General features: G+C 35.8%; 1 protein-coding gene across 2 annotated transcripts in view; it reads left to right on the top strand.

Moving 5' to 3' along the window:
- Nucleotides 1-16686, top strand: part of IBTK (inhibitor of Bruton tyrosine kinase) — a 54607-nt gene that overhangs the window by 25169 nt on the left and 12752 nt on the right. The window contains exons 13-25 of one of the 2 annotated variants that reach the window (XM_064412528.1): nucleotides 1283-1369; nucleotides 2276-2358; nucleotides 2461-2498; nucleotides 4244-4337; nucleotides 4726-4827; nucleotides 5567-5684; nucleotides 7335-7395; nucleotides 8028-8155; nucleotides 9555-9667; nucleotides 10254-10402; nucleotides 10600-10763; nucleotides 11904-11996; nucleotides 13118-13270. In XM_064412528.1, coding sequence (XP_064268598.1) covers nucleotides 1283-1369; nucleotides 2276-2358; nucleotides 2461-2498; nucleotides 4244-4337; nucleotides 4726-4827; nucleotides 5567-5684; nucleotides 7335-7395; nucleotides 8028-8155; nucleotides 9555-9667; nucleotides 10254-10402; nucleotides 10600-10763; nucleotides 11904-11996; nucleotides 13118-13270 — 1383 coding nt within the window. Of the gene's footprint in view, nucleotides 1-1282; nucleotides 1370-2275; nucleotides 2359-2460; nucleotides 2499-4243; nucleotides 4338-4725; nucleotides 4828-5566; nucleotides 5685-7334; nucleotides 7396-8027; nucleotides 8156-9554; nucleotides 9668-10253; nucleotides 10403-10599; nucleotides 10764-11903; nucleotides 11997-13114; nucleotides 13271-16686 lie in introns of both variants that reach the window. The other variant, XM_064412527.1, reaches the window with a different exon arrangement.

Here is a 16686-nt window from a genome sequence, read left to right as displayed (position 1 = left end):
TTGTTATGACAATAGTGGAAATTAATGTTAGAATAGAAACTAGGGGGGAGATGATGAGGGGATGCTACTTAGGAACTGACTGGGTTTATTTCCAGTACCTATAGGACTTTCATGTTGGTGGGTGGTGAGCTGTTCCATCACTATTTGGACATCACTTGTTTTGTATCTGCTCATTCTGTTAGCATTATTACTATTTTCCATTATTTTTCTGCCCTATTAAAACTATCTGTCTCATCCCACAAATTTTACTATTTTTTCCCCAATTTTCTCCCCCGTCCCACTGATGGGTAGTGAGGGCAGAGAGAGTGAGTGAGGGACTGTATGGTCTTTAGCCAGATGAGTTAAACCACGACAGTATCCTCTAACACATGAGCTCTGTGGGATTTGATATCTGGTATAAATCACATGACTTTCCAGAAAGACTATCGTAAAACATCAGTACTGGTTATGTTAGAGACAGCTGATCTAGTGGAATTTTGGGCTGCATAATTTCTGTACTGTGGTCTGTAGTCTAGCAGTTTTTTCACGAGACAGCTGTGTCTGTTTTAGTATAAAACACCACAAAGCAAATTTAAATTCTTGTTCAAGTGATGTAATTTTTTTGTTACATACTGAAACAAATGAAATTGAGATCGAATGTCTCTGTAGAACTGTATCAATCAGTTCGGGCTTTTTTTTTGTTTCCTGCATTTGTCCTTTCCAAAGAGGGTTATGAGCTTTTTCAGGGCAGTTTTCTAACTGTACTTCTTGCATGCATGGCCAAGATGTGAGGCTGCTGCTAAAACTGAATTCCTAAGTAACATTTCCATGGTAAAGTACTTTGCTTTAAACGTGTATTACTTTGTAATCCACCAGCATCACTCCTGTGTCTTTAACATTCCATTCACAAGTCTTCTTGATGAATTAGGATGCTAAAAAAGCCTGTGCTGAAATTTGCATCTCTTCCCAACCACTGTCTTTGCTCAGTTTATTGACTGGTACCAATATGTATTTAACTTCCTGTTTTTTGACCCTGTAGTATTGAATTTCAGCCTTAACTATAAAATGTAGGTTTCATATAAGATAATAATTACATATCTAAGATGAGGAAAGAATGTCAGTTACATTTTGCATCTGCCTTGAAGACTTTTCAAGTAACAACTGGCTTCTATTTTTGTATGATGATTTGTTTTCATATTTAGAATATGAGCCCACTGAAGTACTGTTACTTTTTGAAACTGTTCTTAGTGGTTTGAACTGTATATTAATTATGTTGCTTATTACTAATGTTAATAATTTGCAGGTTGGATGGAGTCAGGTTAGAAAATGGAAAAATTAATGTTGTCAACAAGAAGAATGGGAACAAACCAAAGTTAAATCAGGAGAAATGGTAATTTTTTAAAATCAAGTTTACCCTACTGCACCATCTTCCTCTTATGTAATTTCTTTACCTGTTAAGTAAGAGCTAAGGTTGATCCAGCTGCATTTTAACTTCTGGTATGCAATTGTCTCTATCATAGTAACTCAGCTTTGAAAGTTCTCTGTAGTTACTTAAAGACTTGATCTGTAAATCAGTTACTGGGGATAGATTATGTGTGGCATCCTTTTTTTATTGTACCTTAGTGTGTTCTGTGGATTAACTGTGTCATAGAATACTAATGCCAGGAGAAATGCTATGAGTAATCCAGTCAAAAACAATTTGACTTCTATAAATCTGCTGTCGGTAACAATAAGACTACATTGATTGGAAATAAGTAAATGCATAGTATGTTTTCTAATTTGCTTTTAGCAAAGTAATGTTTGTTTTTGAATTCCATTGATGTGATCGAGTTATTTATACCCAAAGTCCTGAATAGTCTATTTATATAGGAAGAGCAACATTGCGTAGAAGTTGCTGTTTTCACAGAATTTGGGTTAATTCTTAAAATGAATCATCAAGGCCTATGGTACTTCCCACTATTGAAGAAATAGGTAACTTAACATAGACCATTTAAATTGGCTAAAATTAGCCATAATTAATTTATTTAATCATAGCATTTTTGAAACAGTAATTGAGTTTTGAAGGAAATATTTCAGATGGAATTTTTAAAGCTTAACGTTTGACAAAGTAATTCTCCCTGGAAAGTATTGTGCCTGTTCTTCTGGGTTCATGTTCTGTGGTATTATTAAAGTTCAGGTGTGTTTTATTTCAAAGGATAAACCCTAACTTGCTAAAGTTAAGGCATTTAATTGTAGAGTTTACAACTTGTAACTCTTCTGAATAGTCACAGTCCTGATGCTATTAAATATCTTCTAGTTCATACCTCTGCGATGTGACCCTGAAATCTTTAGATGGAAAGGAATTCCCGTGTCATAAGTGTGTACTTTGTGCAAGACTTGGTATGTGTGTGAATTTTTATATATATTTATGTAACGTGAGTTATATTGTCTTTTTTAACTGTCATTGTATTGCATCTTGAACTGAAATGCCTTTCTTTACAGATTATTTTCACAGCATGTTAAGCAGCTCGTGGATTGAGGTAAGTTTGCCAAAACCATGTGTGATGGCACATTTTATTTTGCATCAAATAAGTAACAGCTTTTCAGTTTTTCCTATAATAACATATCCTAAATACGAGGGAAAAAGAAGGGTTGGATTCTTTGATTCCGTTTGCAAGAAAAATACTCCACAAGCCACATTTTTGGTTACTCTGTATTTGTACTATTGAAATTATGTATTAAATGAGAATAATAAATGTAATACTGTAGATTGAAGGAAATTGCTGCTTTTGTTTTAGGGGTTTACAAAAGACACTGGACTGTTCTTATGGGATGCTTCTTTGGATGAATTTTCATTTTCTTTCTCTAAAAGATTGTACATTTTAAATAGTGTGCAATTTGGACTAGCTTGTCATATGTACTGAGTGCAAGAGAGAACAGGATCAAGGATCAGTGTGTAGAACTCCAGCTGACTTTTGCTGTCAAATTAGATAGAGGATATCAGGGACTATTCTACTTAGTCACCAACTGCTATTTCAAAAGGTGTAGATCTTTAATTTGTCTTGGTTCCTATTTGTCAGCTGTGTGTCAATGCCCTGGTTGTTCCTGGACATTGTAATTTCACTAAATGTCTCTGTTGAACTACCTGAGCACTATTGGTAATATTTGTGGAAAGAGAGGAATGGTCTAAGTGGAGAGGCATTTTTCTGAGACTGAAAACTAAAGCAGTGTACAGGAGTTCCTCAAATTTCTTAGCTTTCTGGCAATACATTCAGAACATTAAGTACTTAAGTGAAGTACTGGCAGTTCTGTTGTGCTGTGAAACAACACTTCACCTGTCCTCCAGGTTACTGTGCTGCTTTTACCTAAGTCATCCCTGAAAAAACATATTTGCAACACTGTGAGACATATTATTGATTTAAAGGGTTTTTTTTAAGTGTTGAATGTCCATTTTATATAACAGTAGTATGTAGTTAATAAGTTGCTTATTATTTTGTAGGTAAACCTAAATCAACCTAAATTAATAAGTAAATATTTTATGAAGCAAGGGCTGTAGATGTTATATAAAAACCTTAATGTCTGTAAGAGATTTTTAACCTTTAGAAGGAAAATATATCAGTACCAGTAGCATGTTCTAAAGCAAAGTAAATATTTTATTATGAAGCTTTACTTGGGTACCACCTGAAGTAAGCCAAAGTTGTTAAGCAGTGATGTTGTATGAGCACAAATGGTGACAGTTGCATGGTTTAGTAGTGAATGTTTGCTCTTATGAAAGCTTTTCCTTAATGCTTAGGATGGTTCTTCAAATGGAGGGCTTGATGAGGATCTTGTTTTCAGAGGCATTAACAGTAGTGACTACTTCATTTTATTGTTATTTGGGAACTTATGATTTCATTAGCTCTTTTGACCTTGAAAGGAAAGCAGTTCAGTACTTGCATAGAGGGTTCCTGTAGTTCTACTTTTAGGCAATTGTTGGTAAAGTAATATAGCCAAGGAAGATTGTTAGAGTAGATGATCAAAGTGATCAGACATGAAACTATTTCATGGGTATTTTTTCAGAAGTTTGAACAGATCTTAATTACTTTGCTACAATCAATTCTTGATTGAGAAACTTGGACAGATTTTGTAGAAATGCTTAAGTAATTAACTTTGAAAATGTGACCCTCAATCTGAGTTATTTTCTTAATATAGACGCTGTCTTAATTTTTTATTTTATTCCAAGTAGTCAGCCTCTCTTACTTTTTCTATTTCTTCTTTTTTTTCTTTAAATACTTCTGCTTTTTAGGCTACCTGTTCAGCTCTGGAAATGCCCGTCCATTCTGACATACTACAGATAATTGTGGATTACTTGTATACAGATGAAGCTCTTGCCATAAAAGGTGCCATTAATATATTTTCAATTGTAGCTCTTGCAATTTTTATATATTTAAAATAGAAATTCAAAACTTAAAATGCTTGTGTTGGAGTTACATTTTAAAAAATCAAAATTCTTGACTCTTTTCTTTGGAGTTTGAGGGGATAGCAGTACCCCAGGCCTTGTTTTATCTTTTCTTTAGTTAGTCAAAGTGCAGTTTTCCTTTTCCCTCCTTCTGTTGCTTCAAATAGTGGACTGTTGGTGCTCTTCTAAGCTATATCTTGTGCTATGAAAATACCATAAAAATTTACAAAGGCATTGTATTTGTGCTTTGGTAAAATCTCATTGAAGTTGTCTGTTTTGTATTTCTTTTTGATTTGCCCCCAGTGTTTACATGATGCTTTGTTTTCCAGCTTCTCAAAATGTGGAATTCATATGTAATGTTCTTGTGGTAGCAGACCAGCTTCTTATATCCAGACTCAAAGAAATCTGTGAAGTAGCCATTGCAGAAAGATGTGAGTCCTTCCACATGTATTGTAAAGTGTTAGAGTACAAAAAATGCTATTTTTAGATGTTACTGCCTTTCGCAACGCAGAATTTGTGTATCTGCCTTTCAGGCAGCCCATTTTGATGTTCACTGCATGTCTGCTAATAATTGCTTCTTTAGTCTGAGGAATATTCTAGGTTAGCATGACCTTCCATTACTTATGCTCATGCTCTTTAATAAAAAAGAGTAAAAAAATAAATTAAAAAAATAATCTAACCCAAATGAAATCTTCATTTCATTGAATTGAAATTTCTTTTCTTTAAAATATGATAAAATTAATTATATTTCTATTTTTGTCCTTGTGTTTAGTGTTCCCTCTCTCCTCTTTCATGCTCATATTTCTTTTCTCCATACTAAATTGAAACATTTGAAAGTTTAATAACTGTTTATGCTATTTATTAAACTTGCTATTTTTATCTTTCTTTTTCCTTTTTGTTTTGGACTGCTGGGTTTTAATATTTTGAAACAGATCTGTTTGTAGGCAGGGCTTTTTAGTTCTGTGAAGCAGCCATTGCATACAAGCTGCTACAAAGTTGCATGGGTCTTCCTATACTTTGTGGCCATTTGAGTATTAGCATTTTTTCTAGGAGTAGGGTAGTATAAGATACGTTTCAATAACTAGATCATGCTGCACAATAAGTCTTAAAATGGCTTCTTGATACTACAGCCAATTATCTAATTTAGTTTGTTGTGCTTTGTTTCTGCAGTGACCTTAAAGAATGCTGCTGAGCTGCTGGAGTTCTCAGCAATGTATAATGCTGAACAGCTAAAATTGTCCTGCTTGCAGTTCATAGGACTCAATATGGCAGCTTTGCTTGAAGCAAGGTAACCTGGAGTGCAATGTATTCATGTATAGTTGTAAAATTTAAATATCCCAAAAAGGTAAAAGGATTGGGATAACTAATATAGACAGATTAATGCTAAAATGCAGCTGTATGCTTCTAGTTTAAAGGTAGGCTCATTTTTGTCAGTTAGGGAGAGAGAAGCTAGTTAAATATGTGTACATACTGTACCAGTTCTGTAGTAAAAACCATATGTTACGGTCTGGCATGAAGAGCCTCTCTGGAATTCAGTGGGCTTTAACATTAGGTCTAGTCTTTTTTGGGGTTTTAAAAGCATTTTGGAAGATGCATAAAACACTGCTGTGGGGTTTTCTTTTCTCTTCATTTGGAGGTTGTTTTTTGGGGGGATGGGGATTATTGTGTTTTTTTTTTTTCTTTTAGGATTGTTTGGGTTTTGTTTTTGGTTTTTTTTTTTTTTTAAATATGGTTGTTAACAATACATATTTGATTTGTTTTAAGTAGATGTATTAATAGCTGCTTTATTTTCCAAAGAGGTTGGGCGTGCCCTCTGGTAGTCTTTTTGCTTTAATGTCTGCAGTGAGAGCTGAACAAATTAATTTATTATCCTTGCTTTCCACAGTGGTTCTAAAGTTCTGAGAATCTGAAGGTGTACTCTGGCCTTCCTTCTCTTGATGCTTTTGGACAGGCCGTCAAGTTGTTTCCTAAGTACATATCATCTTCTCAGAGCAAACCTTATCAGCACTGATTGAAGTTCTTTTCTTGCAAAACCTTTAGAAAAAAAACAAAAAAACCAGCCAAAAAAAAAATCTCAATTGTGAGTTCGCTCTGTCCTTTTTGTCAGACTTCTTTTTACTTACAGAAGTTCTTAGAGATCTGAAACAGTTCAGAATGCCAGCAGTTCATTGTCACACTGTGGCTTCACTTGCATGCCAGATGCACAAGTTCATTCGTATTAGCAATTTCCCTCTTCACCTCTCTATAAAATATGAACATTCTAACCTTTGATTTTGGAGAGAAGAGTAAAAATCTAGTAATGTTGCCTTAAATGTTATTTGTAATTCAGACTTGTTTCCTCTTAAGCCTACATGCAATATTCTTACTACAGTTAAGAATCTATCTACATTTTAGTGAAAATCTGAAAGTGTTAGTATTGGGTAGAAAGACTTAATTTGAGAAACCTGAGACAGAATTAAGTCCTGCCAGCTTTTTGCAAGAACTGCTCACATGGACAACACAGTTCTGTTGAGTCAAGTTTGCTGCTGTAGTATTGCTTATTGGCATAAATGTCTAAGTTGTATGTTGTGTTTGAGTTTTATGGACAATTTACATACATCTGGAGTATTTAGATACATGTCAGGAGGACAGTATGCAGAAATAGGTAAAGCAGTGACCAGTTCTTGTTAGCTTAACTATATAGGTCTGTTTTGGCTGTGACCTTAGATAAAGGTATGTGGGAAGGTGGTGTATTTAATCCTGCCCTACAACAAAGGTATTGATTATTTTTTATTTTGTGTTCAGTGTCTTCCTTTAGACTCTGACCACCATGATAGGTGATAATACCTGTAGGTGAGATTCATCCAAAGTGTTCATTTGAATTGTTCATTAATGTAATTTTTTTATAAGTTGCTAAGATTTATTTGGTATTTAAGGACAAAGATATATTTTTTTTTAGGACTCTGGATGTCTTAAGTGATGAAGTTGTGAAGGATCTTTCTGTTTATTACAGGAAAATGGTAAGTTGTACAACTTGAGTGTAAGCTGATTAGGTGTAAAATGAGAATAGATAAAGTTGTCTGCTGCTATTATCACTCTCAAGGAGTTAATATTTCATTGTTCACTAGCTACTGCTGCAACAGTGTCTTTTAAATTAATTAGTTTTACGTTTTAAACATATTAGTGTTCTGTAATTAACAATTGTTGCATGGAACAGTTTAAGCAAAACCTATGGAAAAGAGCATCCATTGCTTAGAATAAAGGAGAAGAAAGCTGAAAAGTTCAGGGTGATCGTATAGATGTTAACATCTGTTAGAAGAACAATGTGAAAATTGAACTGTAATACAATGGTGAAAGCCAAGACCCATTATAATCCAGTATTTTCTTACTGTAAAAGATAAATGTTTGCAAAATCTTTGAGCTTTTTTTGCCATAAGTTAACAATAGATGAAACATAGACATTTTGAGTCTGTCACTTAAGATACTTCTCCAATTTTGCTTAAAGATATCACTTAAGTTTATAAGCTTGTTAAGTAATTAATTACCTGATCTGTGAACGTGTTTTAAATGACAATTGGTTTTGGCCCTCTTACATAAATTTGCTAGCATACCATTTCAGTGAAACTTAATGTAAGAACTTTTACAACTGCAGATTCCAGCTATGGTCAGGAGAGTAATTACTCCATATCCAGATGGACCTGACATAAGTTCTTTTGAGCCTGAAGATGGAGAGAACTTCGTAATTTTAAGGGAAGAAATGAATACAGAGCAAAATTCTCAGTAAGTATTTGTTTTTCATCAATATTTTTAACTAGATGAACTGTGTGTGGTATTAATTTGCATTGGTGCCTGACTACGTTTACATTCAGAATTGAAAGATTAAGAAATGAGATTTCAAAGTTTCCTTAAGTCTTTGAAAATGTTGCAAAACTACAGCAGAACACTTTCAGTTTATAAGTACCATATGAGTAAAGGTTGCAAAATGAGCATTCATAGTGATGTTTGGGGGTTGTGCATGTGATGAGAGTATCTGTATATGTGTGAGACCAACTGTGCAGTTGCAGAGATCAAAAGAGAAAAAACAGACTTGAATGTACTATAGATCTGCTTGAAAAATTGTGATAATCTAAATCTCTCAATATTAACAGAAATACAGAGCTTTTTTAGTTTGTAGGATGGCTTGGTAACAGGCTTCCAAATAGTGGGGTAAAATGTCAGCCTGCAGAGGAAACCTTACCTGCATTATTGTGTACTGTTCTGAGCACTTGTGTTGGAAAAGTTGCACTAAATAAACTAGTGTAGGTCAGAACTAGTAGATCAAGGAAACTGAAAGGCTATTTTGTATTCAACTTCAAGGCTTTTAGTGTTTTTCAAGGCTGGGTGGTAGCATCTAGGGAATTGGGTAGTCCAAGGATTAAAAAACAGACACCCCAAGTACTATAAGGTAGTGCTGCAGCAATGATTAAATAGTTATATAGCAACAAAAAGCTTTGAAATTGTGCACTGTAGCTGCATTTCATGTAATCATGAATATGTACCTGCATTTCATATAATCATGAATATCTAGTAGTTTTGTTAAAATGAAAGATGCCTTTTATTTGATTTCACTTTTCCTAATAGCATATACAGGAACACATGACATTTAGGTAACATCACCCTGTATCTGCTTTATTGTAAAATTAGTATTATCTCAATGGCAGTGTTTCAAATGGGGAGAAATGACACCAACTGTGGCATTTATTGAGCTTCAGCAATTTAGGAGAAAGCAAGAGAGAAAAAAGTGGAGAGTTGTCTGTAGTTTGCTTTACGTCAGTTGCTGTGATTTGTAGCAGGTTTAATCTGACCTAGGTGGCAGTGCCAGCCTGTGCAGCAGCTGTATCTTCCACTGTCTCAGCAGAAGTCTGTGTGCAGTATAATAGTCCAGAGGCTAGATCTAGACTGGAAAGAGTTGTTTTCTTTCCCTCCTGGCTTGTTCTTTTCCCCCAAAATCATTTATGAAATGGTTGTGCCAGTGCATAAGCAGAGCAGGAGCAGGTAGCTAGTGTCAGTTGCTGAGATCAGGTACTACTGCTTGAAGTGTAACTGCTGCTGCTGACTGAAAAAAGTGACATGGGTAGTTCTGAAGCTCAGTTTTTTTGGCTTTAATGCATTCTGTGGTTTTGGGTCTTTTTCCTATTAGGGAAGCCCTTTTCAAAAAAGCAAAAACTAAGGCAAAAAAGAAGCCAAGAAAACGGTCTGACAGCTCTGGAGGATATAATCTATCAGATATTATTCAGAGTCCAGCCTCTACAGGTCAGTGGGAAAGACATTCCTTTCAGGTATAAAAACAGAACATAAAGTGTAATATGCATGCATTTTCTGTATTTCAAGAAGAAAATATTAGATTATTTCTTTTGTAGTGAACACTATCTATAGTGGAATTTAAATAGTGAATTCTTAAGATTAAGGGTTTTTGAAAGGGTGTTTGTCATTGTGCCCAAAGTTCAGATAAAAGCATGTATTTAATCAAATAAAGATAATGCGCATTTTCTCATGTGGAACATTTCTGTTAATGTGTTGTGGTTTGGGCTTTTTTTCTGAAACATTAGAGTAAATTATCCACTTTTTATTGAGAAGATGGTAGAAGAATTTAAAAGAAAAGTGTTGTTTTTTGTATGTTGTGAGACAGAGGAAGAAAACTGGGAGTAATGTTATTCTGAAAAAAATACTTAGGACAGCAAAAATTTGCTTATACTTACCACTGGCTAGTATTCTGGACTAGATAAACTTCTGATTGCTTTATAGTCATCATATGGTGTGAATAATTTTTGTGTTTGTTAAGCATTGTTTAGTCTAGCTCTCATGATTTAATAGTTCTACTATCTTTTCTTATTTCTAGGCTCAATAAAACTGGATAAAGCTAACTCAGTAGACTCACTTCCAGAACTCTTAACATCTGACTCTGAAGGCAGTTACGCAGGAGTGGGTAGTCCCAGAGACTTGCAGTCCCCTGACTTCACAAAAGGATTTCATCCAGAGAGGACTGAGGTTCGATTTCCTCTTAACATTTTTTTTGTTTGTGTTTATCTGGTCCATCAAAAGCAGAGTTTGTATTTTAGTCTTTCTGTGAAGCTGTTGTACTTACGGTGAAGTAGACAACTTTGGGGAGTTGTTGTTTATTTGATTAAGAAAATAAAATTTAGTGCTTGTAGTGTTTATTCAACAATTTTCTGCCTGATCTTTAGATGAAGGACAAAGTATGCAGTCAGGGTATGAAACCCTCTCACCCCAACAAGGAGATGAAGTCATACAAGGGAGCATCAGCAGTGACGCAGTCTGTTCCACAGTCCATTCCCAGTGCCAGACACAACTGTGCAAGCTCTCCCAATTGGGTAGCAACCAGTTTCAGGTGCAGTAATACTTACAGTCACTGGTTTACACTTGGTAGTGAAGGCTAATAATGTTCTAGTCAGACTAAAAAGCTATCTGCTCTTCAAAATGAGCATGCATTACTTGACATATGAACTCAAGATCTTGGCAATTTAATAAAAGGAGACCATTTTGTAATTATTTCTTGAGAAAAGCAGTGCTGTATAAATTATTCTTATTTTTTAATTGCTTCCATCTGTACTTCTAATACCTGTTTTTCTAACACCTACTTGGTTAATACTGTGTAAAATACTGAGAAGTTTTTTGTAGAATCATACCATGCTTGAAGCCTTGAGAAACTCCAGTGTACTTTGAGATTTTTTTAGGTCTTTAGACCTAAATGGGTTGTAAAAATCAACATCACAGTTTTAACTGGTACAATAATAAAAAACTGAGTATTGTCTTTATCTGTATGGAGAGATGGAGGAAGTGCTTCTTATGTTTTATTCCAAAGCTTGTCCTTGAATCGAGATGTAATGCAGCTTACTTTACAGATGCCTTTAAGTAAATGCATTTTAATTTATAGTTTTTTGTAAAGCTTGGGAATGTATAGATTTAATTCATTCTTATTTCTGTGAAAGTTTAAAATTAGTTCATATATGAAAAAGAGACTGATACCTGAAGTTATTGATGTTTGTGTAGCCCTCTGACTGCAAAAGCTGTTTTGTTTATCATGTGAAATAATTTGCATCCTGCACTTCAAAGAGAAATCTAATTCAACCTTCAGAGCTGCAAGCAGTGCCTCTCTATGCATGAGCATTTGACTACTAAATACGTATCCTTATTTAGGTATCTAATTTTTTTGAAGTAATCATAGTTTTTGCATCTAATTTTTTAGGGTTCTAATTTTTTTAAAGTAATCATAGTTCACATCTTTTTGTTTTGTACTATAATGAGTCTTGAAAGTATTTTTATAGTGTGCTTTTAAATATGTATATATTTATAAAAGTTTTGTCAGAAACATTTTATTTGAGGTTTGCCATAATTGAGGAAACAGACATAAATTATACAACCAGTTACCAATCCTATGTATGATTTAGAGGATTTCAGTGAAGGCTGGAACTGTGGAATGTAAGTAAAAATCAGTGCCTTGTAAGGTAACTTTTTATTTTTCATTTAGCCCTGCCAGCCCTCCTGCTATGGATCTGAGAACCATCATGGAAATTGAAGAAAGTATGCAGAAATGTGGAACCATGCCAAAGGCAAATTCAAGGTTGGTAAAAAACCAAAATCTATATAAAAGTGTGATAGGCCTAGGTTGTTATGAATTTACTTAGTGGTTTAGGCCATTCAGTTAAAAAAAGCAGGAGAAAAGTTGTCCTATTTGGTTTTGAACAGCTTTGTTTACTTCATTATGATGTTTTTCTTTGAGCATGCAAAATGTATCCCTTTATTTTACTCTAGTCTTTACTCAACTACTGCAAAAGAGCAAGTGAGCTAGTATCTTAAATAAGTGGCCTGTCCTGCTGAGCCTTTCTGTTTCTGACCTAAAAGAATTAATTCTTGTCCCTAGGACTTTGGAAATTACTTGTGCACAAGTACTGGATTTGACAAGTTCATTTCTTGACTTGCATTCTCTGACCTCTCCCAGAAACCATGTCTGGATGTTAACAATTCTTCAGACAGAAGCAAGTGTGGTTCCTTCTTGTAGAAGCATCCCAAAAGACACAGGGAGATAAATGTGCTTTTTTACAAGGCAGTGTGTTAAAGCTAGTGTTTAAGTGGCAACATATGGAAGAGAAGACAAGAGGAGGTGACTGTCATGACCTTTGAGGTGTGGCTTTCTTATAAAGGAGAGTTAGGACAGTACTCATGGAACCTGATAAAGGCTTGCTTGATAGATTCAGAAACTGCAAACAAAACAGCCAAGACTGAAGAATCCAAATATCTTAGAAAAGAAAATTATTACAGATAGAAAAAATGGCTCTATGCTGTTGTATACATTTTTTAATGTATGAATATTTTTGGTTTAAGGGAGTTAAGCTTGGCAGTCTCTAAAAAAATCACAAGATTAGAAAATAGTCTTCATCTGGTGGTAGTCCTCTTTTGGTGACTTGATTCCTACTCTGCACGTTTTAATTTATGGACATCTATGTGAAGAATATTTCTATGATGTTTTCTTTCTGTCACTCTTGATACTAATTGATCGTTTTTTTTCTTTTTCTTCTCAGCCATCTGAGCCCTTGTTCCCCTCTTGCCTTTTGGCACTCTAAGCAAAGTATTTTTGTTTAGGAAATAAGTTATTTCTCAGTTTAATTTGCAGGATTAAAGGTGAGTCATCTCAAAGGACAAGGATCTTACAGCTTCTTTCTTTGCAATGTCCATTCACAGCAGAGTGGTGTCTCATGGAATCAAGCTTTCTCAGAAGCAAAGGAAAATGATTGCCCTGGCAGCAAAAGATAATGGATCAGCTAACAGCCCAGAGCCTACCACTCTAGTAACTGCACCACCTCCACCCACAAAAGTTGCAAAACTAGGGAATGTGTGGTATGTCATAAATCAAATATCAATTCTTTTTCTTTGGAGAGTTTTTACTTTGAATAGGCAGACTGAACTATTTGTATCTACATTTGGAAGTAGTCTAGAAATTCAAAGGGGGTAGGGAAATGTAGTGGTTGCAGTTTAACAGTTCTTTGAAATTTTGCTCTCAGTCAGAAGACTGCATCTCATCTGGTGCTTTCCTGTGTATGATGTTGTGTTTGCAGATGGTGTTCAAGTAAATCATAGAAGAAGGAGAACTAGCTCTGAAACTTAATTAGGAAGAGGTTATTGAAAACCATTATGAATGTTGTTTTTTCTCTGTTTTGTCAAAACCAAAGGAAAATGTTAGCCCTTCCTGGGGGAAGGTTTGGAATAACTTTGGATTAGAGCAAAATTGACCCAAATTAGGGATAACAAAGCTACTAGGTGTCTCGGAGCTGGAGTGAGCATTGGGTGCTTCTAAAAGTTTTTATGGTGGAAAGAAGCATAGGGGTTTAAAATGATTTTGAATGCTGATCACATACAATTTAAGGGTTTGAGTTAATATCATAGTATCAAATGCAAAAAATAGTTTATTATCTGTTCAGTGAGTTAGGTTTATAACAAATGTAATAAAGTACTAGTCCAAGTCATACTTTGTTCTTCACTTTTACTGTTGGTATTGGATAAAAGCATAAGCAAAACATGTAGAAGTTTGAACTATGTAAATTTAATGGGTTTGATTATCACAGGATTAATACCTATTTGCATGCTCTAAGCATGAAGTAAATGTTCATTTAAAGTTCGTTTAAGTAAATGTGGCCTTTTCTCCAGTTTTCCCTGTTCAAGAAGGTCTAGACTTTTATTGCAGATTACATTTGTACTGTTACCCTAGAAGAATAGTCAGTCTTCTCTCTCTGTAGCTTACTTGGTTGTACCTCAGTGGGAGAAAAGGTTTCAGCATATCCATCACAGTCACTCTTAAGCTTTCTGTCTTTTCAATTGATTTTCGTCCATGTACACATAATACTAAAATTTAGGGTCTCATTTACTCCCCCAATCCCTTAAATTGGTTCTGATATAACACTGGGCAAAGCCCACAATTTTATTTTTAAGAGGAAAGACAGTGAGTTGGTTTGCATTTAACGATTCAGACTCTTACTGATCTCTGAACAATAATTGAGACCTTGACAAGGTTTGCATGATTCATCTTCTGAAGTCTAGTGAGTGGATGAATTTGTGTCCTTAAAACTGGTCCTCTCAAATGCTTTGAAGAACATGCTACCTGCTTTACGCAGGTGATTTTGCAGGTCAAGCAGCAGGTTAATTATTTGCTCTAGCTAATGGGGGGTGTCACAGAGCTGTTACAGCTCTGAGGCTTAAAATTTGTTAGGACAAACTGATGGTTGAATCACATGTTGATGAGCACAGTAAACACTGAGTCGTGCTATCCTTTGTTATATTAAAAAAGTGATACTCTATCTACTATTTTTAATCTCACCACTAATGTTGTAATTATTCATAAAGACAATTCCATATCAGAATTCTAAAAAATAAATACAAAATTGTTTATAGAAATAAAATGAAGGTGAAGGAGACTCTTAATCCTTTTATCAGGTGCCGTGACAAAGTATGAAGGAATTCCTGAGGCATCTGATGTCTTCTTTGCCTCAGTCTTTAATAGTAAGATGAGTCATTCTCCAGGTACCCCGACACATGGGCTGGAATGAATCCCCTATAATCCAAAGGGAATTCTATGCTATATGATGTGCTGCACCTCTTAGACACACGCAGCTCCATTGCCGGGGTCGGCTGTTACTTGTCTCTGCCCCAGCACGGGGAAAAGTGGTTCTGGGTAGGCCGCGCTCTCGAAGAAGGACTCTGGACTCTTGCTTTTAGGTCTTCAGTTGAGTTTATTATTTCTTATCTACAAAGGTTTTCTGTCTGTCCAGCCGAGGTCTGATCAGCAAGACAGCCAAGGGCACTCTCTCCTGCCCACGAGGCAGTTGTCTCTTTTATAGTGAAAACTACGTATTAGATATTTACCTTTAATTCCCAATACTTTCTGCCCTTGTTGGCAAGTGTACTTTCTCTATGAACCAATCCACACGTGCCAACATCATCCTGAACATGGATGCCAAGGAGAAGAAAGAAGAAGGACAGGGCATGCCCAAATCCCTCCATCTTGGGACTCCTGATCCATGCACAGAATTCTAGACCCCCCTGTACAACACATAAAACCCCCCTGTACAGTGCATTCTAACTTAAGTTCTAACAAGTGAAAAACATCCCCTCACCATTCAGGCCTGAAATTCTCTCATTTCCTCACCTTCAGGTGTCATTTCTTTAAAAGGATCAAAGTCAAGCCACCAGGTACTTTTGGCAACATTCCAGGGCCTCCGAGCCCCCCAAGGGTTGTCTCGGTAGCTCTGGACATCTGGAGTGATGTACTGAGTTCCCACATCCATGGGGCTGGATGGGATCAACCCAAGGGCGCTGAGAGAGCTGGTGAAGGTGACCACTGAGCCACTGTAAATCATTTGCCAGCAGCCCTGGTCAAATAGAGAGGGCCCTGGTGTTTGGAGGTGAGCCAATATGACACCCATCTAAAGAAGGATTGGAAGGAGAGCATGGGGAACTATGGGCTTGTCAGCCTGACCTCAGTTCCAGGGAGGCTCATGGGGCAGATCATCCTTAGTGCCTTAATGTGGCATATGCAGGACAACCAGATGGTCAGGTCTAGCCAGCATAGATTTAGAAAGGCAGGTTCTGCCTGAACAGTTTGACTTACTCATACTATTCATCTCCTCTCTGATAGATAATTCTTTACCTATTGAGTGTTATTTAAACTGCAAACTGCCTGTGAATTCTTCCTTGCTTTTAAAAAGCAAATAAACACTGATTTTTTTAATATCCCTCGATAAATGTCTCCAAAAAGTGTATTGTACTCTTAAGGTTCTGATTAAACAGTTTTTGGAAAGAGCTGGGCCTACTGTGTTACACAAACCATCTTAGATGGAAAGGCTAGGGTATATTTCAGGAGGATGGAATCCAATCTAACACTCATGTGGTCACTGTGCGTGATTCCACAAGTTCCTCCTGCATTCCTCTGGCTGCCAATCTGGAAAATACCAGTAGCTCAAAAGTTCAAGCACAGAACCAGTGGGAGCTATATGAAATTTTAAAATTAGGCCTCACTGCTGGAAGAAAGCATTTATTGAATAAACTTCAAGCTGCTTTAGGCAAGTGGTCAATTATTTGATTGCTCCTACTAGCTGTTCAAAGTGTTTTTGTGTGTAAGGTAGAATGGTTGTTACTCATCTACTCTAATATTGTATTTGCAGAGTTAGTCTGTAAATTCACAGTGGACTATTAATTGACTGCATTTGGCAGTCGATTGAGCTTTCCACGCTTGCAGTATAGTCAAAGCCATAGAACTTGTG

Source organism: Passer domesticus, chromosome 3 (genome assembly GCF_036417665.1).
Source record: "Passer domesticus isolate bPasDom1 chromosome 3, bPasDom1.hap1, whole genome shotgun sequence".
In the NCBI taxonomy this organism is placed as follows: domain Eukaryota; kingdom Metazoa; phylum Chordata; class Aves; order Passeriformes; family Passeridae; genus Passer; species Passer domesticus.
This window is presented reverse-complemented; position numbering and strand designations above follow the sequence as displayed.